The 24013-nt window shown below is 41.7% G+C and overlaps 1 protein-coding gene across 2 annotated transcripts in view; it reads right to left on the bottom strand.

Annotated features, from left to right (window-relative positions):
• Window positions 1-19889, bottom strand: part of SVOPL (SVOP like) — a 47383-nt gene extending 27494 nt beyond the window's left edge. For both annotated transcript variants that reach the window (XM_019750519.2, XM_074315317.1), the window contains exons 1-7: window positions 19296-19889; window positions 16960-17075; window positions 16691-16782; window positions 13285-13383; window positions 7472-7543; window positions 4512-4636; window positions 2321-2384 (exon numbers count right to left, since the gene is read on the bottom strand). In XM_019750519.2, the coding sequence (XP_019606078.2) occupies window positions 2321-2384; window positions 4512-4636; window positions 7472-7543; window positions 13285-13383; window positions 16691-16782; window positions 16960-17041 (534 nt within the window). In that variant the 5' untranslated portion in view covers window positions 17042-17075; window positions 19296-19889. The remainder of the gene's footprint in view (window positions 1-2320; window positions 2385-4511; window positions 4637-7471; window positions 7544-13284; window positions 13384-16690; window positions 16783-16959; window positions 17076-19295) is intronic.
• Window positions 19890-24013: the final 4124 nt, after the last annotated feature.

Here is a 24013-nt window from a genome sequence, read left to right as displayed (position 1 = left end):
GAGCCACCCCCTCCAGCCTTTTACCCCCAGATGACGGGGAGGTGGAAGAGGGTCTTTGACTGAGGAGCTGGGGTTCAGGTTCGACTCCCAGCCCTACCTCCAGGACCTGGATGAATTGGGAAAGTCACTTACTTCTCCACGGCTCCATTTGCTTATCTGTAAATAGGAGACTCAACTAGAAAGGGGGTTCTCGTCACCAAAGGTTTTAAAATCTAGGATCCAAGAAACTGACTTTTTCCCTTGAATAAATAATTCACTGGTTCATAACTGAAGGTACAAAGGAGAACATTGTAAAAAGATTCTCTTCTTCTCCCAGTTCCCTGTCATCTAGTTTCTATTCTCAGAAGGACCCAGTATTACTCGTTTCTTACACTTTCTTACATCCTTCCAAAGCTGTTCTAAACATATACAAGAAGGATATAGTATTTTGTTCTTCTCTTCTTTCTCACAAATGATAATATAGTATAAAAAATGCTTTACACTTTGATTTTCACACTGAAAAATATGTCTTAGAGATTTTATATCAATAAATAACATGGCAGCCAGCTACGACCAGGCCCCATCGGTTGGCAATGAAAACAATTCTGAGTGTTTAGCCTGAACGTTATTTCCCCTCTGGTAGGTGGAGAATAAACTCCGTTCCACCTCACAGAGATGGAGAGAAGATAATACAATAAAAGATCCTTTGGGGGATTACTTAGGGTGACCATTTCATCACCAAGGAATTCAATTATAAAAAAAAAAAAAAAACAAGATTACTTCGGAAAGTGGTAAGGCTTATGAAAAATAGAAGTAAGGGGACGGAGAGTGACTTGACTGGTCAGGGATGACCCTTCTGAAGAGCAGTAGATACAGTCAGTAATAAGCCACTGCAGCAGACCAGGTGACAGGTGACGTGGGATACTAAAAGGATTTGAGTAGTGACACGGCAAAATGAATCTTTTTAACTGATGGATTTGGTACATGTTTTGGAGGTAAAGGTGAGAGAGTTTGCTGATGGACACTGCAGGTGAGGGTCCATTAATAGGGGATGAATTAGTGGGGTTTGGTGATTGATTGAATGGGGGTGAGGGAAAGGGAGGGGTCCAGCACAGCTCTTGAGTGTGTGGCTCAGATGACTAAAGGGACAATGTCTGCTATTAGCTAAAAGCGGGAACATGTAAATAAGAGTCTTCAGAGGAAGATTAAGAGATTAATTCTATGAACATTGTATTTGAGGAGCCTGCAGGATATTTAAGTGGTTATCAGGGAGTTGGCCACCTGGGTCTGAAGTTCAAAGAGGTTGTCTTGGTTGTGGGTAAAGATTGTGGGGGTCATAGGCACATAGACAGCTAAAATCATTGGAGTAAATGAGATGACCCAAGGAGATGTGGGAAAAAAGACCAGCAAGGAGAGGACATAACCAGGAAGCACGCCATGGAAAGAGAAAATGTCCACAGATGAACTTGAGCAGGACCATGCCGAGTACATAATGTTAAATGTAAAATCCACCCCCTAACTATTAAAAGTGTGTGTCTGTCCAGCAAAGATCAGAAAAAAATCTGGAAAAAAAAAAAGAAAAAAATCTGGGAGAAATGTAAAGAGTTATTCAGTGGTTGTTAGATTATTTCTAATTTTTGTTGTTGTTGTTACCTAAATTTAGTATCAGGAAAATTAAAAATAAATTTTAAAATGTTTCTCCTATTGCTTGATTTATTGCCAAATATATAATGGTTCAGTGGGAAGGGCTGTCTTTTTTCTGGGCCCTCTGAAAGGTCAGGATTTGGGGATAATGATGGCATGAAAGATTGTAGAAGCGCATCTAGAGTGACACAGCTTCTGGATGCAAACCGTCTAATCAATGGCCAAGAAGGTCTGCAAAGGCTTGGGGCCATCCCAGTCTTCTCACCTGGAGAAATGGCTCACCTGGAGGAGGTGATATGGCATGTTCCCACAGTTACAGGCCAATTAGAGACTTGCAGACACTAGCATCCTTGGAAGGCAGTCAGTAGCTATGTCCCTCCCCAGAGAAATTTCATGCCACATGCATTCCTGGGCTTCTGTCATTCCAGTGAAACCAGCCATTGCAATGTTTCCTGGTTATTGAGGAATGGGTTACTGTGTCACAATGCTGTTAGATGACAGAAGTCCTGGCTCAGAAAACCTTGGAATTGGACCTCTGTTGTCAAGCATTCCCAATGCTCTTTGGGCAAGCATTCCAAATGCACACCAAGGAATAGGCAGGGTGCTAGTCCAAGAACAACCAACCAGCCAGAGGAAAACCATGTACATCATATTCTACAGGATCAGAAGACCGGGTAGAATTCCTATGTTCCCTTACCTGAGACAAGGGGAGCATGTAGCCTCTATATTTTGTAGGCAAAAATTCAGTCTTTATGATTAGCCTAAAAAGGAAGGGGGGGAGAACACAATAATTTTGTTTTTCTAAAACCAAATAATTTTTTGTTTAACAATCATAATTTTTTTCTTGTCACAGATAAAGAATTAGAAAACACAGACATTCATCATTGTGAAATGGTAAGAAATAAGTATATTGTTCTCAGCCCCAGTTCCTGCTAATGTTTGGTCTTTGACCCTGGTCTCCTGACAAGAGCTCCTAAAACCCTTGGGATTTTCTGGGTGATAGGACCATCTTTTGTTCTAATGAGGCGACACTCGGTGTGCTCCTGGATGGGCCAGTCACTAGAAAGACCATGATGAGAACTTGGGACTTTTCAGCCCTCCTCCAGAGAGAGGAGAGGGACTGGAAAATGAGTTGATATGGTGAAGCCTCCGTAAAACTCTCTAATGGCGTCTGTGTGCCGGGAGAGGTGCACCCAACTCCACAGGGACCCTTGTGCTCAGGACACTTCTGGGCCTTGCCCTGTGTATCTTTTCATCAGGCTGTTCGTTTATATCCTTTCAAATGTCCTTTGTAATAAATACCTGTTTCATAATAGTAAGTAACTTAGTTTCCTGGGTTGTGTCAGCCACTCCAGCAAATTCTCAAACCCAAGGAGGGGTTTGTGGGAACTTTTGATTGGTAGCCAAGTTCGACAGAAGTTGTGGGTCAACAGGGGACTGACTACCTGGCAAGGGGTGAAGTGGGGGGCAGTCTTGCGGAACTGGATCTTTAGCCTACCTCTGGGAAGGGTCAGAAATGAATTGTAGGACATCCCGCTGGTGTCAGAGAATTGGTTGGTGGGGGGGAAAGTGCACACAGCTGGTGTCAGAAGTGAAGTATTATCAGTACTGAGTGAGAGCGTTAAAGGAAAACGGAAGAGTTTTCCCTAGATACCATACATCAAAATACAATTGTTACAGCTGTTAAAAAAAAAAGAACATAAATGGAGCCACTTCAAAATGGAGACAGAGTCGCCATCCCAGAGGAACGACTTTGCGTGTCCTGCTCCTCTTACCTCTTACTATTTAAGAGAGATTAGCCTTATCTCTTTTGCCAGGAGAAATGTTGGCAAAATGTTTTCCCAAGCCTGGTTCTCTTCTCTAAAACATACTTGGGAAATTAAAATACAACCGAGAAAAGGTAGTGTTCCCAACTAATGATGACAGTCAAAACACAAGTTTCTAATTAAGTACACATTAATGTTGTGAATAGAAGAATAAAAGGACTGATATTCCACCTGTTTTCTAATTGTTCTTCTCTGTGGCAGTTATTAGCAAGGCTTTGGGGTTTTTAACATATTTATTGGCCTGCTCCCTGAGGGATGTTTTAAAATTCTACCTAACTTCTCCCCCTCCAAGGCTCCAGCTCAGAGCGATGCTTATCTTACGCCCCAGGGAAGAACAATTTTTTTTCCCTAACGTGTTAAGATAACAATTAGGTGCTTTGACATCTTGTAAAATATTCTAAGGGAGTTGTAACATACTCTCTCCACCCTGGAGAGAACAGCCTGAGGAGCTCTGCTAATTTAAGGGAAGCTCCCAAGTTGCAGAAAATTTAGCAGCACATCTTTCAAGCCCGTACACAACAGCCCATGCACAAGACACTGTGCACTTATCTAAGGCCAGAAGGCAGACAAACCAGCATATTTTTGTCGGTACATCTCACCCTGCTCTGCAATTTCACTTTGACAACAGTCTTAAGTTGGAGGGCAATGGCACTTTAAAATGGTTATTCCTAAATGCGACAGGTACTTATGGTCAAACTAAACCCTTGCAACAAGTTCCAAAGAAATGACCAGACTGTGTGTGGGTTGACGTGTCTGTGCCCGATCACCTACGGTATTTTTTGTTAGCATGCAGTCTAACAAAATCGTATTCATCTAAAGAAGAATGATCAGCCTTAGGGACGAAAATGGTAATAGACGCTCAACCCAGCCGTCTGCGAGCGTCACCTTCGAACGTCGTGTTGATGAGCTTATAGCTCCTAGTGGAATCAGCAGCCGTCACTTACCAAAAAGTAAAGCTCAGAAATAATTAGCACAAGTTTATAAATGTGCAACTTGTTGATGCTATGAATCCATTAACCACAGTGTATGTGGGTGTCCATAGCTCTCTTTTGGGGCTCATACCCTTGTGCGTGGCCAGACACACCACAGCCAACCATCATCCTCAGGAAGACAAACCAGATATACGAGGGAGAGAACGAGGTCAGCAAGGAGAAGTAGGCTCCCCACAGGAACGACAGGAACAAAACCTGAAGCAAACAAAGGAGACTTATTAATAGGCCTGCCTCCCTTCAGAAGTCGGGGAGAAAACCCAACTTCTGAAGGTGATTTTTAATTTCCATCCAGATGTTCGCCTCTCTGAGGAGCTGACCTACAGCCAGCGCACTGATCTCTCACAATCATCGGATAATCCATGACGTTCTCTTGTCTGAAAGCCCAGACGTCCTGCTGACATAAGAACGTCCAAACCTGTAGAGAATTTTTATAAGAGTTTATTTGAGCCAAACCGATAACATGCTGGGAAGCAAGATCTCGACTGCTCTGCAGAATGACAGTTTTGCAGTTCTTTTTATGCATTTGGAATTGAGGCAGGAACATAAGTAAGATTACATGTAGGGGAAAGCAAGATGGGAAAATCTCTCTGACTGGATAAAAAGCAAAATGGAGAGACGCATTATTTCTTTACGTTTGTGGGTACAGGATAGTTAATATTTAACATTTACAGTAAAAAGGGTGGTAATAAGTGACAAGATCACGTGCTATGTGCTTTCTTGAGGGTGGTTACTCCTCTGAGGGGTCTGGAAAAGAGGATCACGCTGGCGTTTCAAAGGTGTGTTAACTAGATGCACAAGAACAATGGACAGTGCTTAAGGCAAAAATAAACCTTTTACTAAGGAAGTTACAGGCCTGGGGTGTGACTCCCCACCATGACCTGCCCAGTTAGGGATTTATGATCAGATCACCCTGTGAGGTTACTTTCGGTCACTGGACTTGTCAGATTTAGTAGATCCCCCTTTTCATTTGCAATTCTGAGTTTAGACCATTCTTCAAAATTCTCCCACTGCACTGAGAATGCAAACACTTGCCCTTCCGGTCCATAGCGATGTCAGGAGCACGAGCAAGTATTGTTGGAATGGGCATAAGGAGAACATTTAAGATACATGCTTTTCTGTAATTGTAAGAATAATACAAGTTCACAGTAAAAAAATATGGGGGGAAAAAGCAAGAAAAAGAAATAAAAATATTTAAATCACCTTTGATTCTCCAACCCAGAGAAAATACTGTTAACATGATTTTGTCCAATTTTCTTCCGTTTCTAAGGGAAGACGTATTTCTAATGACTGCAAAATATTACACTGGAAAGATACACAGTAATACATGAAATGCAGTGCATGAATCTATTCCCTATTGTTGAATGTGGAGGTGGTTTCAATTTCCTATTAAAATGAGTGTGACAATGTCTGTGCATAAATCTCTGTGGTGCTCTGACGACTGAAACAGGCTAGATTCCTGGAATGAAAATTATCAGATGAGACGGATGAATATTCTCAAGGTTCTTGATTCATACTGCCCAACTGATGGTCAGAAAAACTATACCAATAGTATGTGAGAACATCTATACACTTGCAGGATTCTTTAAGAAAAATTCCTTATGGATTTGATGTTTGAAATGGATTTCATAAGAAAAAAGTTGTATCTGCTATTGAGGAAAGGAAAGGGTGCTTAAGCTGGTCTGGCTAAATCAGTGACCAAGGGAATATAAAGGACCTCCCTAAATTCCCCACTAAGGCATACACCATGGGGGCTAGCCCCTAACATGCAGAATTTCAACACTAAAGGTCAGTGATTACAGAAAGCAGTGCCTGTTCTTTCAAAATCCACATTTTAAAATGCATCTCAAACAATTCCAAGGCAATTTAATAATTTCCAGACCCATCCTTATCTTTCCTATGCATTCTTTCCAGGGGCACCATGACGAGCCAACCTCATCTTTCCTATGCATTCTTTCCATCTGATGTAAAACTGCTAATCATTGACAGGTACGTACACTAGCCGAAACTTCTGACATACCAAATGTAACTTGGCTGACTTTTCTGCCTGTGTAAGTGTCACTCGCTTCTCCTAAGTTAGGGCACTGTTTCAAGGCTCCTGGAAGCTTTGCTCTTGGGCTATAGCTGTCAGTGACGCCCAAAGAAAACTCCTTCTTAAAGTTCCAGAGATTCAGTTTTCTTTTCATTGACGCTATGTCACTTTGCTTTTGCCAAATCCTGTGACTGAATGCTTTTCAGGGTCCCTTAACTATTTTGTACTTCTTTTGCAAAATGCCTTCATTGTGCTCTTTACATTTGTTTGAGATACTTTGTGTTTTCATGTTAATTTATGAGTCTACGGCATTTATTTTGTATACTTTAAAACATACAGCCAATTCTATTAATGTTTTCCTTTGGGGCTTCTCCCTTTGTGTTTATGCTTACAGAAGACTTCCCCATAAGAAATCAGACAAGAAAAGAAGAGAGGCTTGGGTTTGTAATAAAAAAACATAGATGTATGTCTTGATGTTTAATCTTAGCAGATGTGTGACTGTGAGCAAGTGACTTAGTTTCAAAGCTACACCCAAATACCCAAATTCTACCAAACCTTCAAAGAGGATCTAATACCAATCCTGCTTAAACTCTTCCAAAAAATTGAAGAAGAGACAGTACTCCCTAACTCATTTTATGAGGCCAACATTACCCTGATACCAAACCTGGTAAGGACAACACAAAAAAAAGAAAACTACAGACTAATATCTCTGATGAATACAGATGCAAAAACCCTAAACAAAATTCTAGCAAATCGAATGCAACAATGCATTAAAAACATTATTCATCACGACCAAGTGGGGTTCATCCCAGGGGCACAAGGATGGTTCAACATATGCAAACCTATCAATGTGATACATCACCTAAACAAAATAAAGGACAAAAATCATATGATTATATCAATTGATGCAGAAAAAGCATTTGACAAGAGAAGCAGTGGTGACATAGCCACAAAAGAATACACAAAAGAAAATTCCAAATCACCCTTCAAGGCCAACCTACCTTCCAGCGGCCATATCGGTCAGCCAACAGGCCAAAGAGGATGCTGAATATCATGTAGCCGAAAAACACCATCTGGATGTGGGGCGAGAAAAAATGATCCTTTGAGCAGAGTTGGTATAATCCGCTAATTTACTGCATTACACATTCGTGCACCTTAACTACAGGTAGACTATACATGTGTGAGGAGTGGACGTTGAACAGGTTTCACCAAGCCCTCCCCTGACTCCTGCCTAATTTGTTCAGGGCTTTGGAGGTTGATGCTTCTTGTTGGGGGGACCTCCCACCTGGAGACTCCGCCACCAGGTGGAAGCAAGTTAAAAGAACAGGTCACCGCTTTCCCCTCCATACAAGGGGGTCATTGGCTCCCACCGGATGTATAATTGTGAATTTCCATTTAAAAAAACAAAACTCTACTCATTCGTGCTCTATTTCCACACACAAGTCGAGATTTCTAGAAGCAGTCTCCCTTATGTTACTACAGAACAAACGCCAAAACCAATCATTCATTTAGAAACACTTCGAAACTAATAGAAGCCTTCCTCTTTTCCTTATTCTCACAGAGGCTCGTCCTACCCTGATAAAATTCAAGAACCTGGAGATGACACCCGCATTTTAACTCAGCCTGAGTTACAACGTGATGTCTGTGCTTCTTGGCAACTTATTTTTCTGCTTTCGGTACTTCCAAGCTTCACTTGTTTTCCTTTCTAGTAAGATCGCTGAGTGACTGCTTCCGAGGTAATCAAAAGAAAAGTGTCAGCTGGCATTTCTAACCCTTTTTCAATGAAAAAGCTCTGATTCTATCTGCTGCCTGCTTTGCTTTCTATTTTTGTCTCTGGCTTCCTTACTCGTCATAAGGAAGACTCAAACACATTTCTTCCACAGGGAGAAAAACCATCATATCTGTTCTTGAGTGACAAAGGCCATGCTTTTCCTCTGGGCACTAGACTTCCTAGAATAGAACAGAAGTGGGAAAAGCCAGTGTTTTCTAAATGCCAGTCCTGGGACAGATTCGGCACCATAATGAAATCTAATCAATCCTCAGCAAAGTGGTAACAATAAAGAAAATGTGATACGTTCATTAAAGAGGTGACAAGTCATCAAATATGAAGGGCTCTTTTTAGTCTGGAATAATTTTCTTTCTGATTGTTACTGTTCATGTGCCCTTCTTTTGTTTTCATGGCTGTTGATGGCAAGATTTTCTGCCTCCTCTTCTTCTAATGACCTTACTTGTCAAATATTTATATTTTATACACACACACACACACCGGGGGTACCAAAAAATGTATACAAGTGGACACTTTGGTCAGCATTGCTCAAGCAGTAGTTCACCATAATCAGAAGTGTCTGGATGTTGATGGTAACCGCTTTGAGCACCTCTTGTCATTGCAGAAGTCAAACGTGACTTGTATTCATCTGTTGTTATTGGTATAATATTGAGTATTACAATTTTAATACAGTTTTCCTTCCTTAAAATGTGTATACATTTTCTTGGCACCCTCTGTGTGTGTGTGTGTGTGTGTGTGTGTATACACATATATATGTATATATAACTATATATATAACTATATATATAAATATAAATATATACATATTTAAATGTCAATCACATGTCAGCCACTCAATTTAAAGAAAAAATTATGTCAGTTGCTGAATCCCAGAGCTTGGGTTTCCCGGAAATTAACTTTCTGCAGTCATGTGCTGCTTACTGATGGGGATACATTCTCGGGAGAGTCTGTCATTGTACGGACATCACAGAGTGCACGTACATGCACCTACAGGGTACAGCCTACTGCATACCTAAGCTCTACAGCACTGCCTCCTGCTTCTAGGCTACAAGCCTGTCACCGTACAAAACAACACGAGATTACATCATGTCCACGGGAACGTGATACAATCAAGAGACATGGGAAACACAATGTATGAAGTTGCTGCCAGCATAACACGCATACTGCTGTACCACAGTTTAATCCATAGAAAGAGTACACTCTAAAATAACGATAAATAGTAAATACAGAAACCAGTAACAGTCATTTATCATCATTCTGAAGTATCGTGCACTGTACATAATTGTACGTGCTCTACTTTTATACCATGGGCAGCACAGGTTTGTTTACACCAGCATCACCGCACACACGTGAGTCGTGCGTTGCAACATGTTAGGATGCCTATGACATCACTAGGCCACTGGAATTTTTCAGGTCCATTATAACCTGATGGGACCACTGGCACTGGTCCAAAACATCGCTATACAGCACACGACTGTACTGTGGAAACAAGAATGATCAAACTCCCTCCAAAAAGGGAAAGTAAAAGGAAACAATAGACTAACTGCCTAGGGCACAAAATACTTTCGTTTTTGAGATGTTGTGTTGTGCTCACAGACTAAATTACAACTGGACTAAACTAAATCAGCTAATTAGTAAACGTAAAGGAAATAGTCGAGTAAGATTAAATTCAAATTTTACAATGTTCTCCACCATAACTGGCAGATTCTTTTTTCTTTCTTGTTTTCTTTCCATTCGGTGTAAAGAAATGAGTTTCTTAAGGTTCAGTTATTTACTATTAAGTGTGTCTGGAACATAAACCATGACTTAAAGCTTATGGGAACCCCAAAGCTTGTGAACTCTGCAATCCTGTTTGGGAGACTCATGGAGACACAAAGAGCTCTCTCTCTCTCCCCCTCTCTTCTTCCCTCCCTCCCTTTGGAGTGTTTTCTTCGGTACTTATTTTTAGTGTAGAAATGACCTGTTTCTGATTTATGCACACATGAAGTTTCGTTTCTTCTGCATTAACTCTTAGTCACAAAAATGTGGGCCATACTTCACCCACAGTCCTGAAGGTTACTCAAGTTATCAACTGCTCAGGCCAGGTTGTCCAGAAAGTGGGGTTATCATTTGGGGACGGGAAGCCTGGGAGCTGGTGAAAATGGTGCCTCCTTGCTAAATCGGCCTGGGCCTCTCCTGTTAGCAAGGCTGTGATCAGTGACCCCAGGGAACGCGTGCCAAAGTCAGATGGGACTCAGAGGCACGACGAGGAACACAGAGACTAAAGGACCGGCGGACCAGAGGAACTTGGAGCAGGAAACAGCCACATCTAACTGAGGTACGTACCTAGAGAAAAGTCTTCTGAGCTGTGACCCACCTAACGAGGAAATCATGTTACCGCTGACACTGACGAGCCTCTGTAGGTGTCATTAGGAACGACATAAGTGCAACCCAGGAGATGTCAGCCATAAATACAGAAACTGTACCATGCGGTGTCATTTCCTGGGAGTGACAGATGCAGCATTCTCCAGTCTTCTCAGGCAGGAAGACATGCATACCTACAGAGCAACTGGGAGTGGAGCCCGGATAATTACACATCGCACTACAGCACTCACCCTACACATACAAGGATTGACAGGAATGCGTTCTAAACTACAACTATATTTTGTATGTAGAACCAAAAAAAAAAAGTTCAGTCACTTAATTGCAAGCCCAGGTGAGATCTTTGGTTATTTTTTATTTATACGCATTCTCTTTCCTAAAAATATTAGAGCTTTAAAAACAAACAAACAAACAAAACACAAAAAGAGCAAGTACAACCATTATAAAAGAGGAATTTTAAAGAGGGAAATGGAGCTAAGAAAATAGAGTGATGAAAGAGAAGATAAGATGTGACCCTAAAATAAGCCACTTTGGTATGTGGATTATTTTGAGCTGAAGGTAATAAAGACCCAACAGACTCAAAAGCAAAAAAAGAAAAAGAAAAAAAGAAAAAGAAAAAAAAAGAAGCACCAAAACTTTTACCTCTCCTTTAACTACCTAAAAAATTTTAGATAGGGAGAGCCTGGCTCAGACAGAACACTATTGTCAGAGGTAACTTTTATCTGAATGTCCAAGCATCTGCTCTCTTACCCTCCTCCCCTTTGAATCCCCTGTCCCCCTTCCTATTCTTTAGCTCAGGATAGTGTACATACATAAGCCTCAAATACTCAACTCGCCTCATATTTTTATGGGGCTCCTATACATACAAAATTAAATGTTTTTCTCCTGTTAACCTGTCCTATGTTAATTTATTAGACTAGCCCAAGAACCTGGGAGGGAAGAGGAAACTTTTTCTGCCCCTACAGCAGATTCTTACATTTGCTGCTGTGACTGAACATATAACTGGGCTACCAATTTCCTGGCCTCCAAGAGCCAGAAGGAAACACAACTGGGCATATAACATACATTATCGGAGAGGGGAACTCAGATCAGTTCCTCATGTGTGGGGGAGTTTTTCCTGGTATCCAACACAGATAAGAATTCCTGGGTAAAATTTGGTTAAGGCAGTGAAGGAGAGGTATGAACACCTCTTCAGCTGCAGCCTTCCACAGCAAGGGTGGCTCTCCCCCATAACCCCCAGAAGGCTGGGAGTCAGGGGGGACCTTCTGGCATTCTCCACTGCCAGTTTCAGACCATAACGCACATGCTCTTACAGAGTCTTACCCTCCTTTGAGGCCTCTGCCATCTGACTCTGTCATCCTCTACCATCAGCATCTATCTACCTCCCAGACACTCTCCTCTTTCAGTGAGGATGTTGGCACCTGGCTCCTGGCACCTTCATGAAAACCAGCTTCAATACCCATGTAATCAACTCTCCACACCTCACCTTGTGCTTCTTTGAGCTCCTTGGCTGACTTGACCATCTCAGCTGATGTCACCTGCTAAATACTCTCAGGACACACACTCTTACCTCCACGCACTCTGCCACACAACCACCACCACCACCACCGCCCCCATCACAGCCCCCTAACTACTCCACCCTCCAACCTTATCTCCTCGGGGTTCTTGGAAAACTGATCATGCTCCTCTTTAACCCCTTCAATGCTTCCCCACCAGCCACAGTGGATGTGCATTCCAACATGTTTTTGCCTGAAGAGCCTCTTGTAAGATTTCTTTTTAAAGATCTAACGGCTCTCTGCATGATAGAAGGTGTACGTTAAAATTCATTTAATGAGAACTACGTGACGACTGTGAAGTCAATAATGCCTTTGTGTAAAATTTACTTTTGTCATACAAACTGGTAATTTGATAAACTGTCACAACACCTAGTTGTGTGAACTATATTTTGCTTAGAAGGTTTGTGTACTTTGGCCCAAGTGGGGGCACAGTGGCCTCTGGGGGGTGTACAGACTGGAGCCCATGCACAATGTCTGAGATGCTTCTGGCGCCCGCCTGTCTCTGCAACCTCGACTGCTCCCACTTCCTCACTCTCTGTTTAACCAACATGGAACTGCGGACACTGCCTCCCACACGCACACGCACGCAGTCTCCTGGCAAGTCATTGGTACTGAAATGCCTTTTAAAGAATGTTAGATAATATCCTTAATTCCACTTTGCAGCAAAACTTAAGTGTGCAATTCCAAAGCTTATTCATAATGGTCTTTGAGAAAAGTTGAATGTGTAACACAGACAATTCAGTGAGGGTGATTTGGTGATTGGTTAAGTCACCATGGTTCAACTAAGTAGACTCAGTGATCTGAACTAATAGTTCATAGTTACACCATAACTAACCCATGGCTTAGGAGTTACTTTCTTTGATTTGCATTTATTTCTTTGGGGCTTTGGCTAGGAGCTGGAAAATAAGCAATTCAAGGTAATGCTCTCTAGCGGAAAAGGTGAAAAAGGGGAGAAAGGCCTCAAATGCTAACTCGGGCCTGCAAACCCATGAGATTTGGAAGCCATCACACCAAGTGGTGAGGTTTCCTTTGGCTCTCAGGCCTGTGGGATGGGGAAGGGGAGCGGAAGCCCTCAGTTTGCTCATTTGCAGCACAGGAAGCAAGCACTCACCGTGGTCACTAATGCCACCTGCCAGTTCTCCAGCTGCCATTCACAGCGGATGACAGGAGAAACAACTGCTATTAACATGATCTCCATGGCCTCGGCAATCTTAGGAAGAAGGAGGAAAAAGACCACGTCTAAGTGCTAGCATGTCATCACGTCTTCCCACATCCGCCTGTCCATCACACTTCTAGCACTGACCTCTTCCTTCCCCTCCCCTACATAGGGAGCACCTGTTGTGTACCCACTCAGCACTGCTAGTTGGATAAAGAAGCATAGTAGAACCTTGGCTCTCACTGATAGGACATTTATGCTTTGAACCTTTTGAAGTGGTCCCCAGACATACCCACTTGTGATGTTGGAGATTCACGCATTTGCGTTATAGCACGATGAGGGTGTTGTGTGGAGGCCAGTTGCTTAGCTAGTAAGGGAACCTAGCTAACCGCCAGCAGCGACATCAACCTAGCTTTGTTGTCTTGTACTTGTCATTGTGAAGATCTCAGGACATACCCCTTGCAAATGAATTTTTGAAATAGGCCCTTTCTCAAGAAGTTGGGAGGGGGAGGCAAGATTCATGAAAGCGAGAAAACAAGAATGCAAGAAGGACACAGCAGTAAGAGTTCATCATCAGGAAAGATGTCTTCTTAGCAAACTTAGTGTAAGATATATGACGAAATATTTCTTTCAATAGAAAGTTTGAATATCATCCTCTGTTCGTATCTTGCTATCCATTACAAGGTGAGTTCATCTCCCAGGGAAGTGAAGTAGATGCTAGGAAAGAATTGACAGAATAAACAGAAATAGATGACTGAACATTAGCACAGGATAATGAAGAAGGAAGTCAAAGATGATTCTGAGGCTTTGTGCCTGGAAGAAGGGATGAAAATGACATCACCGAAAAGGATAAGGGTAAGAGGAAGGGAAAAGAGGAAACCAAAGGGGGAAATGAATTTGCTTGGGACATGTTCTGTTGATAACAATAAGATTTTGTATGAGGTACTTATTATAGTACTATTTGTATTTGTGTAACTTGACGGTCTGGAACAAGAAAGGGCTAGTGATGTGAGCTAATGTGTGGGGATTTGAAGTAAATCACAATAGCTCGTCTGCCCTTGGAGAGTATTATAGTCATGTTTGGTGTTCAGATAGCTAGGATGTTTTAGTCCAACAAGTATCATGAATAAGACATAGCGTGTTTGATTTTCAGGAGAAAGTTCGATTTATTAAACGTCTCTCCCCCAGTAATACAGAGCAGTTGGGTCAATATTACTCCCTTCTTACGGGGAGTGGAGTCTCAGGAGGAAATACGCCAATAAAGGATATGACTCTGCCCCACTCTGATATAATAGCCTTAGAGAAGAGGGACCAGCCAGGAGCTACGCAGGAGGCATATAGGAACAGCACTGTACAAGACTTTAGAACTCCTCATGGAAGACCTTAGAGAAGACCAGGACCAGGAGCCCTGGTCACAGACAGGCTGCTCTGCTGCTGTGATGCTCTTACATACATCCCAGTCGTATGAGACCCTGAGACCAGCTATTGCTCCAAATGCCATGAACAAGAGCTTGAACAAGAGCCTAAACAGGCCATGGCCTGACAGAGCACGCCCATCACTGTCAACACATCTATTCCAGTGAGAAGATCCTGGTCCCCAAAGCAGCCCATCCTTAAACCAGCAGAGGGATTTGGTTACCACACCCAAACAAGCAGTTCTTTCTGTGTGTGTGTGTGTGTGTGTGGGATAGGGAGGGGGAAGTAAAGGCCCCTTCCTAGCTAGTGGGCTGGGAAGAATTGAAGCAACCTGTAAAATGCTTAAAGAAGACCAGCAGACAACAACAACATCAAGCATAAATGTGCAAGAAACATACAATCTCCATGGACATGGATGTGGAGATGGGGGTTACCCATAGAGAAGTGGTACAATGGAAGGGGGTACAATGGCACGCTCTTTCTAGTACAGATAAGAACAGAGAGTAATTCCTTTCTATGAGTAGTTTGGTTGATTTGGGGAAGTGAAAAATTTCTACATTTCTGAAAGACAGATTCCCAAACTATTTGAAGGTAAAAGACACAGAGCATTTCTAGCACTGTTTAGCAAGGGAAGCGTGAAATACAACATACTAGAAACCAAATATGCAAAGCAGAAGGGGAGACATTCTGGTTGAAAGCAAAGGAGAGGTGATGATAAAACCCTATCCATCCACACCTTTCTGTCTCTCAAAATACGGAATCTTAAAAATTCGGAGCCGGGCTGGCCCCGTGGCTCAAGCAGTTGGAGCTCGGAGATCCTAACGCCAAAGGCTGCTGGTTCAGTTCCCACGTGGGCCAGTGGGCTCTCAACCACAAGGTTGCCGGTTCGACTCCTGCAAGGGATGGTGGGCTGTGCCCCCTGCAACTAGCAATGGCAACTGGACCTGGACCTGAGCTGCGCCCTCCACAACTAAGACTGAAAGGACAACAACTTGACTTGGAAAAAGACCTGGAAGTACACACTGTTCCCCTGCCCCAATAAAATCTTTAAAAAAAAAAAAAATTCGGAGCCTCGGCAGGATGAATGTATAGATGAAGAAATATTTGACCCGTACTATTGGTTATTATAACAATCGGAGTAGGACATGCCTTGTGTTTCTTTTTATATTCGGCTGCCTCCTGAGAATGCAAGGCTTTTGATAGATGCACCAGAACTTGTCATGTGCTACCTCCAGCTCACATCACTCTTTTTCTTATACCATTTAGCTGAGCAGTGAGGGTCAAGGCTCTACTGTTTACTCTTGGTCTCTCTCTTAGTTACCTTTTCTCCTACCTAAAACCATTGCTATGTTGACCACTTGTCTCAGATTTTCCATTCTGTGTTGTATCTCTATCATTATGCATCTCAGAATGGGGTTCTTAACATGTTTTCACTCCACCTACAAAAGGAGGAAGCCCAAGTGGTTTCCTAGTACAGCCCACTAATTGTGAAAGCCCTAGGGCTGAGCTGTCACTCTTCTTTGTTTCTCAAAATAGCGGATAGTAAATAACAAACCTTCCTCAGTGCCCATAAAGGATCTGGAAATCTGTAATTACAACAGGTGTTCCAGGTGATTCTTAAGCACAAAATGTTTGAGAACCCGTGTCTAATTTTACTTAGAATATCATAGCTTGCTCCGCTCTTCCAAGCAAAACAATTTAAACCATTTTCTTAAATGGGTATTGAACCCCCAAACCATGGAACACAGATACTCATTTGCTGATAACCACACACCTGCCTAAGGTGGATAAAAATTATTTTTGGATGGTCCTCTTTACAGGATTCCTGTTTCCTTTCCCACTCCTCCCTGAATGGACAGCCTTGAGCTCAAGGTCAATGGAAGATTCTTTGTGTCCGACAATGAATTAGCTTTGGAGACTCAAACAATCTCCAAGGAGCACTCACCCCAGTGCTACCCATGATCAGAAACAGGGCGATGTGGAAACGTCCAAAGCCAATGGTCTCCACGGCATCTTCCACAGTGAACGTCTTTGGCTCTAACAAGGAAAGACAAAGGGAAAGCAACCGCCTCCGTGGAAGGGAATGTGTGTGGATTATGGCTCACCCTTGGAGGATGTTGGAAAACCAATTCGTTATCATAAAACCTAGTAAATACAGGGTAGGGGCAAAATTAAGAAGCAGCTTGAGGGTCGGAGACTTCTAAATAATCTTACCTTTTGGCTGTGGTTCTGGAGTCTCCTGGCTCAACTTCCGAAGGCTAATGATGGTAACCGGTTCTGTCCGCTTGGTTGCCATCTTCTAAATGGTTCAGATTTTCCACACAGCTTCCCTGATGGAAGTGGAGGAGGGAAGAAGAAATATAATTGAGTACATATTCTTCTTTAATCTTCACAGAAAATATAAAGTAGAAATGATCACTTATTACAATTTTACATATGAGGAACCTGAAACACAGAGAGGTTAAATGGCCGACTGAGACAATTGGGCCCCACTGGCTAGTAATCAACTCTGTACGGGGGTCAGGTGAACTCTTGACAATCTTACCAATAGCATCCTCTGACTGGGAGTGAAGGTGGGCTTTGCTGCAGAGAAATAATCACAGTAGCCAGCCCTCCTGATTTCCATGCACCCCATGGTTTACAGTGCAAACATGGCTTTCTTGTGTGTTATTTTCATTTACTACTGACAGAAACGCATGGAACATTTTTTCATTCCTCCTTTTTTGTATTTCCCTCTAAAAGGGATTCTTGACCCCGAAAATCAAAAGAAAAAATAAAACAAAGTTAAGTGTCAAGTTAGTAAATTTTTTTTTCAAATGACTTTAAGACACGATAATTTAACTCTACATCTCTAGTGGGGTAAACAGAACTCCTAATCTGTTCTCAGAAATTATAGTTATAATATTAGTTTCATTATTTTGATACTAGTACATATCGTACGATAAAGCAAATAAGTATTTATGTTAAAATTATTAGGAACCAAGATTTTCAGTGTAAGAGAAAAAAGATACAAAAATCAAAGAAGTTATATAAAAATCTTATAATCCTAATTTTGAGTTAGAAACATCAATATAAATGAATTCATTATGTATCAGATATATAAGAAGAATGCAAAGAATTGAAAGACATCAAAACCCATTGTTCATAGGATTACTAAAATGAAAATCTCATTGATCGTCTTTGGCAAATACTAAGAAACCAACTGATTGTTTTACGAACTAGTAAATATCTTGCCTTCTTGTACAAATTGTCTGTATTTCAGAGTAACCAGACAGTTGATGACAGAAAATTATTCTTTAATGTCAGCTACTACATGCAGAAAGAATGACGGAATTAAATTATTACAATTTTGCAATTTCTAATGAAATAATAGACCGAGGCAATGATTGACAGTGGCTGATGAACTATTAGGTGAAAGGCTGACGGAGAACTTTACTTAGACACATGGATAAGACTGATTAACACCTGACCCACTGAAAGATTCTAATGTTACTGCAAGAGAGACGGTCAGATATTATATGGCTCCTGATAAGATGCAAAGGGAGTATACATCACCATGATGTAGTCTCATTAAAAAAAAAAAAAAAAAATTTGAACCTGGACTCGATCAAGCCTCTAGCTCTAACTACCAGTTTACACAGGGGATAAAGAAACATGTTAAACTACATCATGGGCATGCAATAAGAAAAATCCAGAATGTGGGAAGTTCTCTAAGATAAATGACCTAAGTTATTTATAAATGATAAAGTTCTCTAAGATAAAGTGTGTATGTACACACACACACACACACACACACACACACACACAAGCACACATTACATATATAGAGAGATATGAAAACAACAAAAGAATCAGGTACAACCTAAATACACACGAGTAGAGAAGTGGCTGAAAATATTACAATATATTCCCATAACAGAATATAATTTAAAATCTCTTACGTGAAAGACTATTTAGTGTTGAAAAGCATTTTCCAAAATGTATGTACATAATGTATATGTGTATGTACATTACATATATGTGTGTGTATATATGTGTGTGTATATATACACACACCACTAATGTTTGCAGTAGATATAAACTACAAATTACAAGAAAATGTTAAGATCCCAATAAATTAATGGACAAATTATATGGCTAGGCAATTCACAAGATGATATACAAATTGTAGATGAAATTGTAAAATTGCTTATCTTCTATAATAAATGACAAAATTATATTAATAAAACATCGTTATTTATCAGTTTATGCCTACTGAATTAACAAACATAGGAAGCAAAGGAGGAAGAAAGGATGGAGGGAGGAAAAATGAAGACGGGAAGGAGAAAGGAATGGAGAGAAGGAGGGAGGGAGGGAAGGGAAGAAAGAAAGGGGGGAGGAAAGAAGGATTCAAGGAGGCAGGGAGGGAAGGAGGAAGAAGGGAGAGAGGAAGGAAGTCAGCAGCCGTGAGGAGATTGAGACTGACCCAGTTTCATCTCTTCTACATCTGTTTCTTCATGTGAAAACAAGACTAGCTGCCTGTGGGAGAAACAGCAAGTCTTCCCTTGTACCTTATTGAATGGGTCGCCACTGAGATGCAGGTAGAAGTTGTTGCAGGTCAAGAGCGCGTCTGAGAAGTCCCTTTGCCCCTTCCCCTCGTCTTCCTGCCTCTTTCTGGATCACGGAAACATGATGGCTGACACTTCAGCAGGCACCTTGGGTCATGATACAAACATGAAATGGAAAGGTGGAAACTTTGGGCGAAGTCTGGCGGAACACAACCAAGAAAGAGCCTGGGACCTGAAGACGTGGAGCTCCCTTAGTATTGGACTGCCTACCTCCAGACATCTTTTACATGGGAAAAAATAAAAATAAAAGCTCCCTCTTATTAAGACACTGTTATTTCTGGTCTCTGTTTCTTACTAGCAGTTGTGTGCGATTCTTTTTTTCTCTCCATTGTTCTTTTTAAGGCTAGTCAAGTGAAACAATAGGAGAAGAGAAGGAACAAAGAAATCTGCAACTGGCTGTCATTAATTATAAACACAACTGCACTCAGATTAGCCAATTGTGTGCAATTCTTAACAGATAAACTTCCTCTTAAGTATGTTATAAAGATTAAATGAGAGGATGTTTGTATAATATGGCACAGTGCCATTGCAACATAAGCACTCATGGTAGTACATACTCTTTTTCATCTCTGAATAAAGGTATCAACTAAATTTCTAAAATTTCACCATAATCACAAATCAAATACACTCAGGGTAAGTTCTTAAGTATCTATGAAGTTATCAAACACATATATTTCCAAAGGCATTCACTGCTAATATTCTGCTAACATTAGAACACACTGGGCTCAAATGAAAAACCACAAAACGAAAAAGAAAAAGTTACTTGTTTTCTGAAGTAGACTGATCTTATTTCAAGGGTAAACTTAAGGGGTGTTAAGAAACCCTCACAGGTGCTAGATGCTTATTGGAAAATAAGACCTGAAAACTGCTCCAACCAGATATAACACTGATATTCCCCCAAACCAGTCACCTCATCTTACTTACGAAAGGCACAACAAAATGGATCATTTTCACTAAAAACAGCCTTGTTGGTCTATATTGTATAATCAGTATATTTTAGAGAAAGAAAAACCTTCCACACCTCAGTTTGGCACGGCCTCGTTGGTGCAGGGGTGAGGTGGGGTGGGGAAAAAGGTGGCAGTGATGTGTGACTCACTCAAACTCTATTCAGAAGAGCAAGCAGACCCTTGCCCAGCCACTGACGCAGTGTTCAGTGCCACCAGTTGTAAGATCGATCTTTCTAATGCCCCGCCCTTGAAAAGGGTCAAAGCCCATCCGCAATGTGGGTTCCCAATGTCAAGGGAGGCTGCCAAGAGATGGAAGAAACAAATGTACAAGTTACGTGCATCAGACAAAAGCTCTCATCCTGCCTAAAGAGGTTATACAGGGTCATCAACAACAGGATTTCTTTGATGGGGACATGTTGGGGGGGGGGGGCGCAGAGGTGTGGACAGATTATTAGGATGTGGCCATTTATGTCTGTGTATTGTAAAGGGGCTTACATTCCAAGTCATTAAGAAGACACTCAAACACTAACTCCAAGTTAACACATATGGAAAGGATTCGCTTAGTATTTTCTAGAGTTTCAGCCAAAAGTTTCATAAAGAAAAGGACAAAATATTTCATAGAGATGAAGAGGAGGAATGTTAGTGAGAGATACGGTAATCGCAAGTCTGAAAAAGAAATGTTGGTTTCTTACGTCATTCTAAATCCCTGTTGGGTTCTTACGTCATTCTAAAGCAGGAGTGTCCAAACTTTTTTCAACGTTTTTCACCAAGGGCCATATGCGGTAAAATACACAAACAGCCAGGCCACTCACTCGAGGTGAAGTACGTATTGCCTCACCTGGTTTATTTAAGTAAACTAAATATATTTTTGGAATTTGCTGCAGGCCAATTAACAACGGATTGCGGGCCGCAGTTGGCCCACGGGCAGCAGTTTTGACACCAGTGTTCTAAAACTAGGAAGAGGATGGATGGGTAGATGGACAAATGATCAGTCAGACCAATTCAGGAAAATAGGGAATAACATGGGGAAGAACGCTTCACAGCCCTCACCATCAGTTCCTTGAAAAGTACAATGGGAAAGGAACCCATGACCTACCTTCAAAAAAGTCTAATAAAGAATTGACATATTGGGGACTTTCTCTGAAACTGAAAGGCTCAGATGGAGTTCAAGCTTCATTCAAACAAATTCTATGGAACTGGGCCGGCCCGGTGGCTCAGGTGGTTGGAGCTCCATGCTCCTAACGCTGAAGGCTGCCGGTTCGATTCCCACATGGGCCAGCGGGCTCTCAACCACAAGGTTGCTGGTTCGGACCCCCTCGACTCCTGCAAGGGATGGTGGGCTGCGCCCCCTGCAACTAACAACGGCAACTGGACCTGGAGCTGAGCTGCACCCTCCACAACTAAGACAGAAAGGACAACAACTTGAAGCTGAACGGCACCCTCCACAACTAAGATTGAAAGGACAACTTGACTTGGAAAAAGGCCTGGAAGTACACACTGTTCTCCAATAATGTCCTGTTCCCCATCCCCAATATAAAAAAAAAAAATTCTACAGAACGGATGGACATTTTATCCCATTGCATTTTGCTATACTGAATTTTTTAGCCAGAAATAATTGGGCCACTGCAGAGTTTTTCAAACTGAACTTGTGTGTATGTGCATAATGTAATTTGTTTTGCAGTATCATCAGTAAGAAGAGTGAAAGTTTCATACACCACTTGCCGTCAGCCAGCTACAAATGGTCCACATCCCCCATCATCCCAGAGCAGGAGAAATAAATCCAGATCCATGTTGCCAGTCGGAGTTCCTTACCTCTAGGTATTTCTTGGAAATCCTTCCAGTTCTGGGCTCTTTCACTCCCCCTTACCGCAGCCAAATCTCACATGGACCTTGGACCACTGGCGGCCTCTCAGGGGCTTCTGGACTTACCTTCCCCAGAAGCCTGGCCCCCAGGGCTTCTCCTCCCCTTTCAGCTCAGTTCTGTGAACAGAATTATTTAAGGACAACCCTGCATTCCCAGCAAGTGAGTGACAACCAGGCCACACCCCTTCTCAGCTAGCCCTTCACCTGATCCCTTCATGAAGGGGAAATTACATCCCTCTTGGAGACAAGAGGCTGCCAGAACTTGAAGGAAACTAATATGTTGTTCTCAGGTAGGCTGGAGGAATTTCTATAAGAGCAAGGGTCTTGGCAAGGCACAGAGGGAAGTTTGCCCTTTAAAATCTGTTCTTGCAGCCATTGCTGTTTAGAACTACAGGGCAAGAGGCTGGTGACCCATCTAAGCAGAGCAGATTTTTAAACAGTTGTTGAGAAGGGCAGCAATGAGCTGAGAACCTTGAAACTGTCCAGTGACCCTGGTATCATAGGGTCAATATCATTGACTGAGTACTGGGCAGTGGCCCAGTGCTTTACAATCTCCTTCCACAACCCAGAGGTGAGATCACTGTCCTCATATTGGTAATGACGAGAACGACTCCATTTCCTGCCCCAGGGCACAAATGATAAAGTATCGGAGCTAGAACTTGAATGTATACATCTTCTGATTCCAACTGTCATTCTAGGGTTCAACATGTTTTAATCATTAAATGACTATGTGTTGATTATCTAACTGAGCCTTAAATTGTGCTGGACAAGTCACGAAGGTGACATGGAAGCTTCCTTGGGTGTGAGCAATGACATTTCCGTGAGCAAGAGTCAACCCACTACCAGGAGAGTTACCACAGAGATTATAATTAACCTGGATAAAGGTCATTAAGACTAAACAGTCGATGGAACTAGTTTTTTGTGTGTGTGTTTTTTTAAATTAAATTTATTACATAACATTGGTTAATAATGTTACATAAGTTTCAGGTGTACAATTCTATAATACATTGTGTGTATATTTCATTGCCCTCCAAAGTCTAATATTCTTCCATCACCATACATTTGACGCCGTTCCACTCTGGTAACCACCATACTGTTGTCTGTGTCTATGAGTTTGTTTTGTTTGTTCATTTTTTGCTGTTTTATATCCCACATGAGTGAAATTACATGGCTCTTGTCCTTTTCCATCTGATTTATTTCACTTAGCATGATACTCTCAAGACCCATCCATGCTGTCACAAATGGCAATATTTCATTTTTCATGGCAGAACAGTATTCCATTATATATATATATGTATTTCTTTATCCAGTCATCCATTAAAGGACACTTAGGTTGTATCCGTATCTTGGTTATTGTATATAATGCTGCAATGAACATACGGGTACATATATCTTTTAGAATAAGTGTTTTCAAATTTTGGGGGTAGATACCCAGAAGGATTGCTGGATCATATACTAACTCTATTCTTAATTTTTTGAGAACCCTTCATACTGTTTTCTATAGAGGCTGCACCAATTTACAATCCCACCAGCAGTTCCCTTTTTTCCACATCCTCTCCAGCACATTTCTTCTTGTTGACAGCAGCCATTCTAACAAGTATGAGGTGGTATCTCATGGTGGTTCTGACTTGCATTTCCCTAACGGCTAGTGAAGGTGAGCAATTTTTCATGTATCTGTTGGTCCTTTGTATGTCTTCTTGGGAGAAGTGTCTGTTCAGGTCCCCCACCCATTTTTTAATTGGACTATTTGTTTTTTTGTTGTGGAGTTGTATGAGTTCTTTGTATATTTTAGATATTAGCCCCTTATCGGAGGTGTTGTCTACAAATATCTTCTCCCATTCAGTTGGCTGC

The sequence above is a fragment of the Rhinolophus sinicus genome, linkage group LG11 (assembly GCF_036562045.2).
Source record: "Rhinolophus sinicus isolate RSC01 linkage group LG11, ASM3656204v1, whole genome shotgun sequence".
Lineage (NCBI taxonomy): Eukaryota > Metazoa > Chordata > Mammalia > Chiroptera > Rhinolophidae > Rhinolophus > Rhinolophus sinicus.
This window is presented reverse-complemented; position numbering and strand designations above follow the sequence as displayed.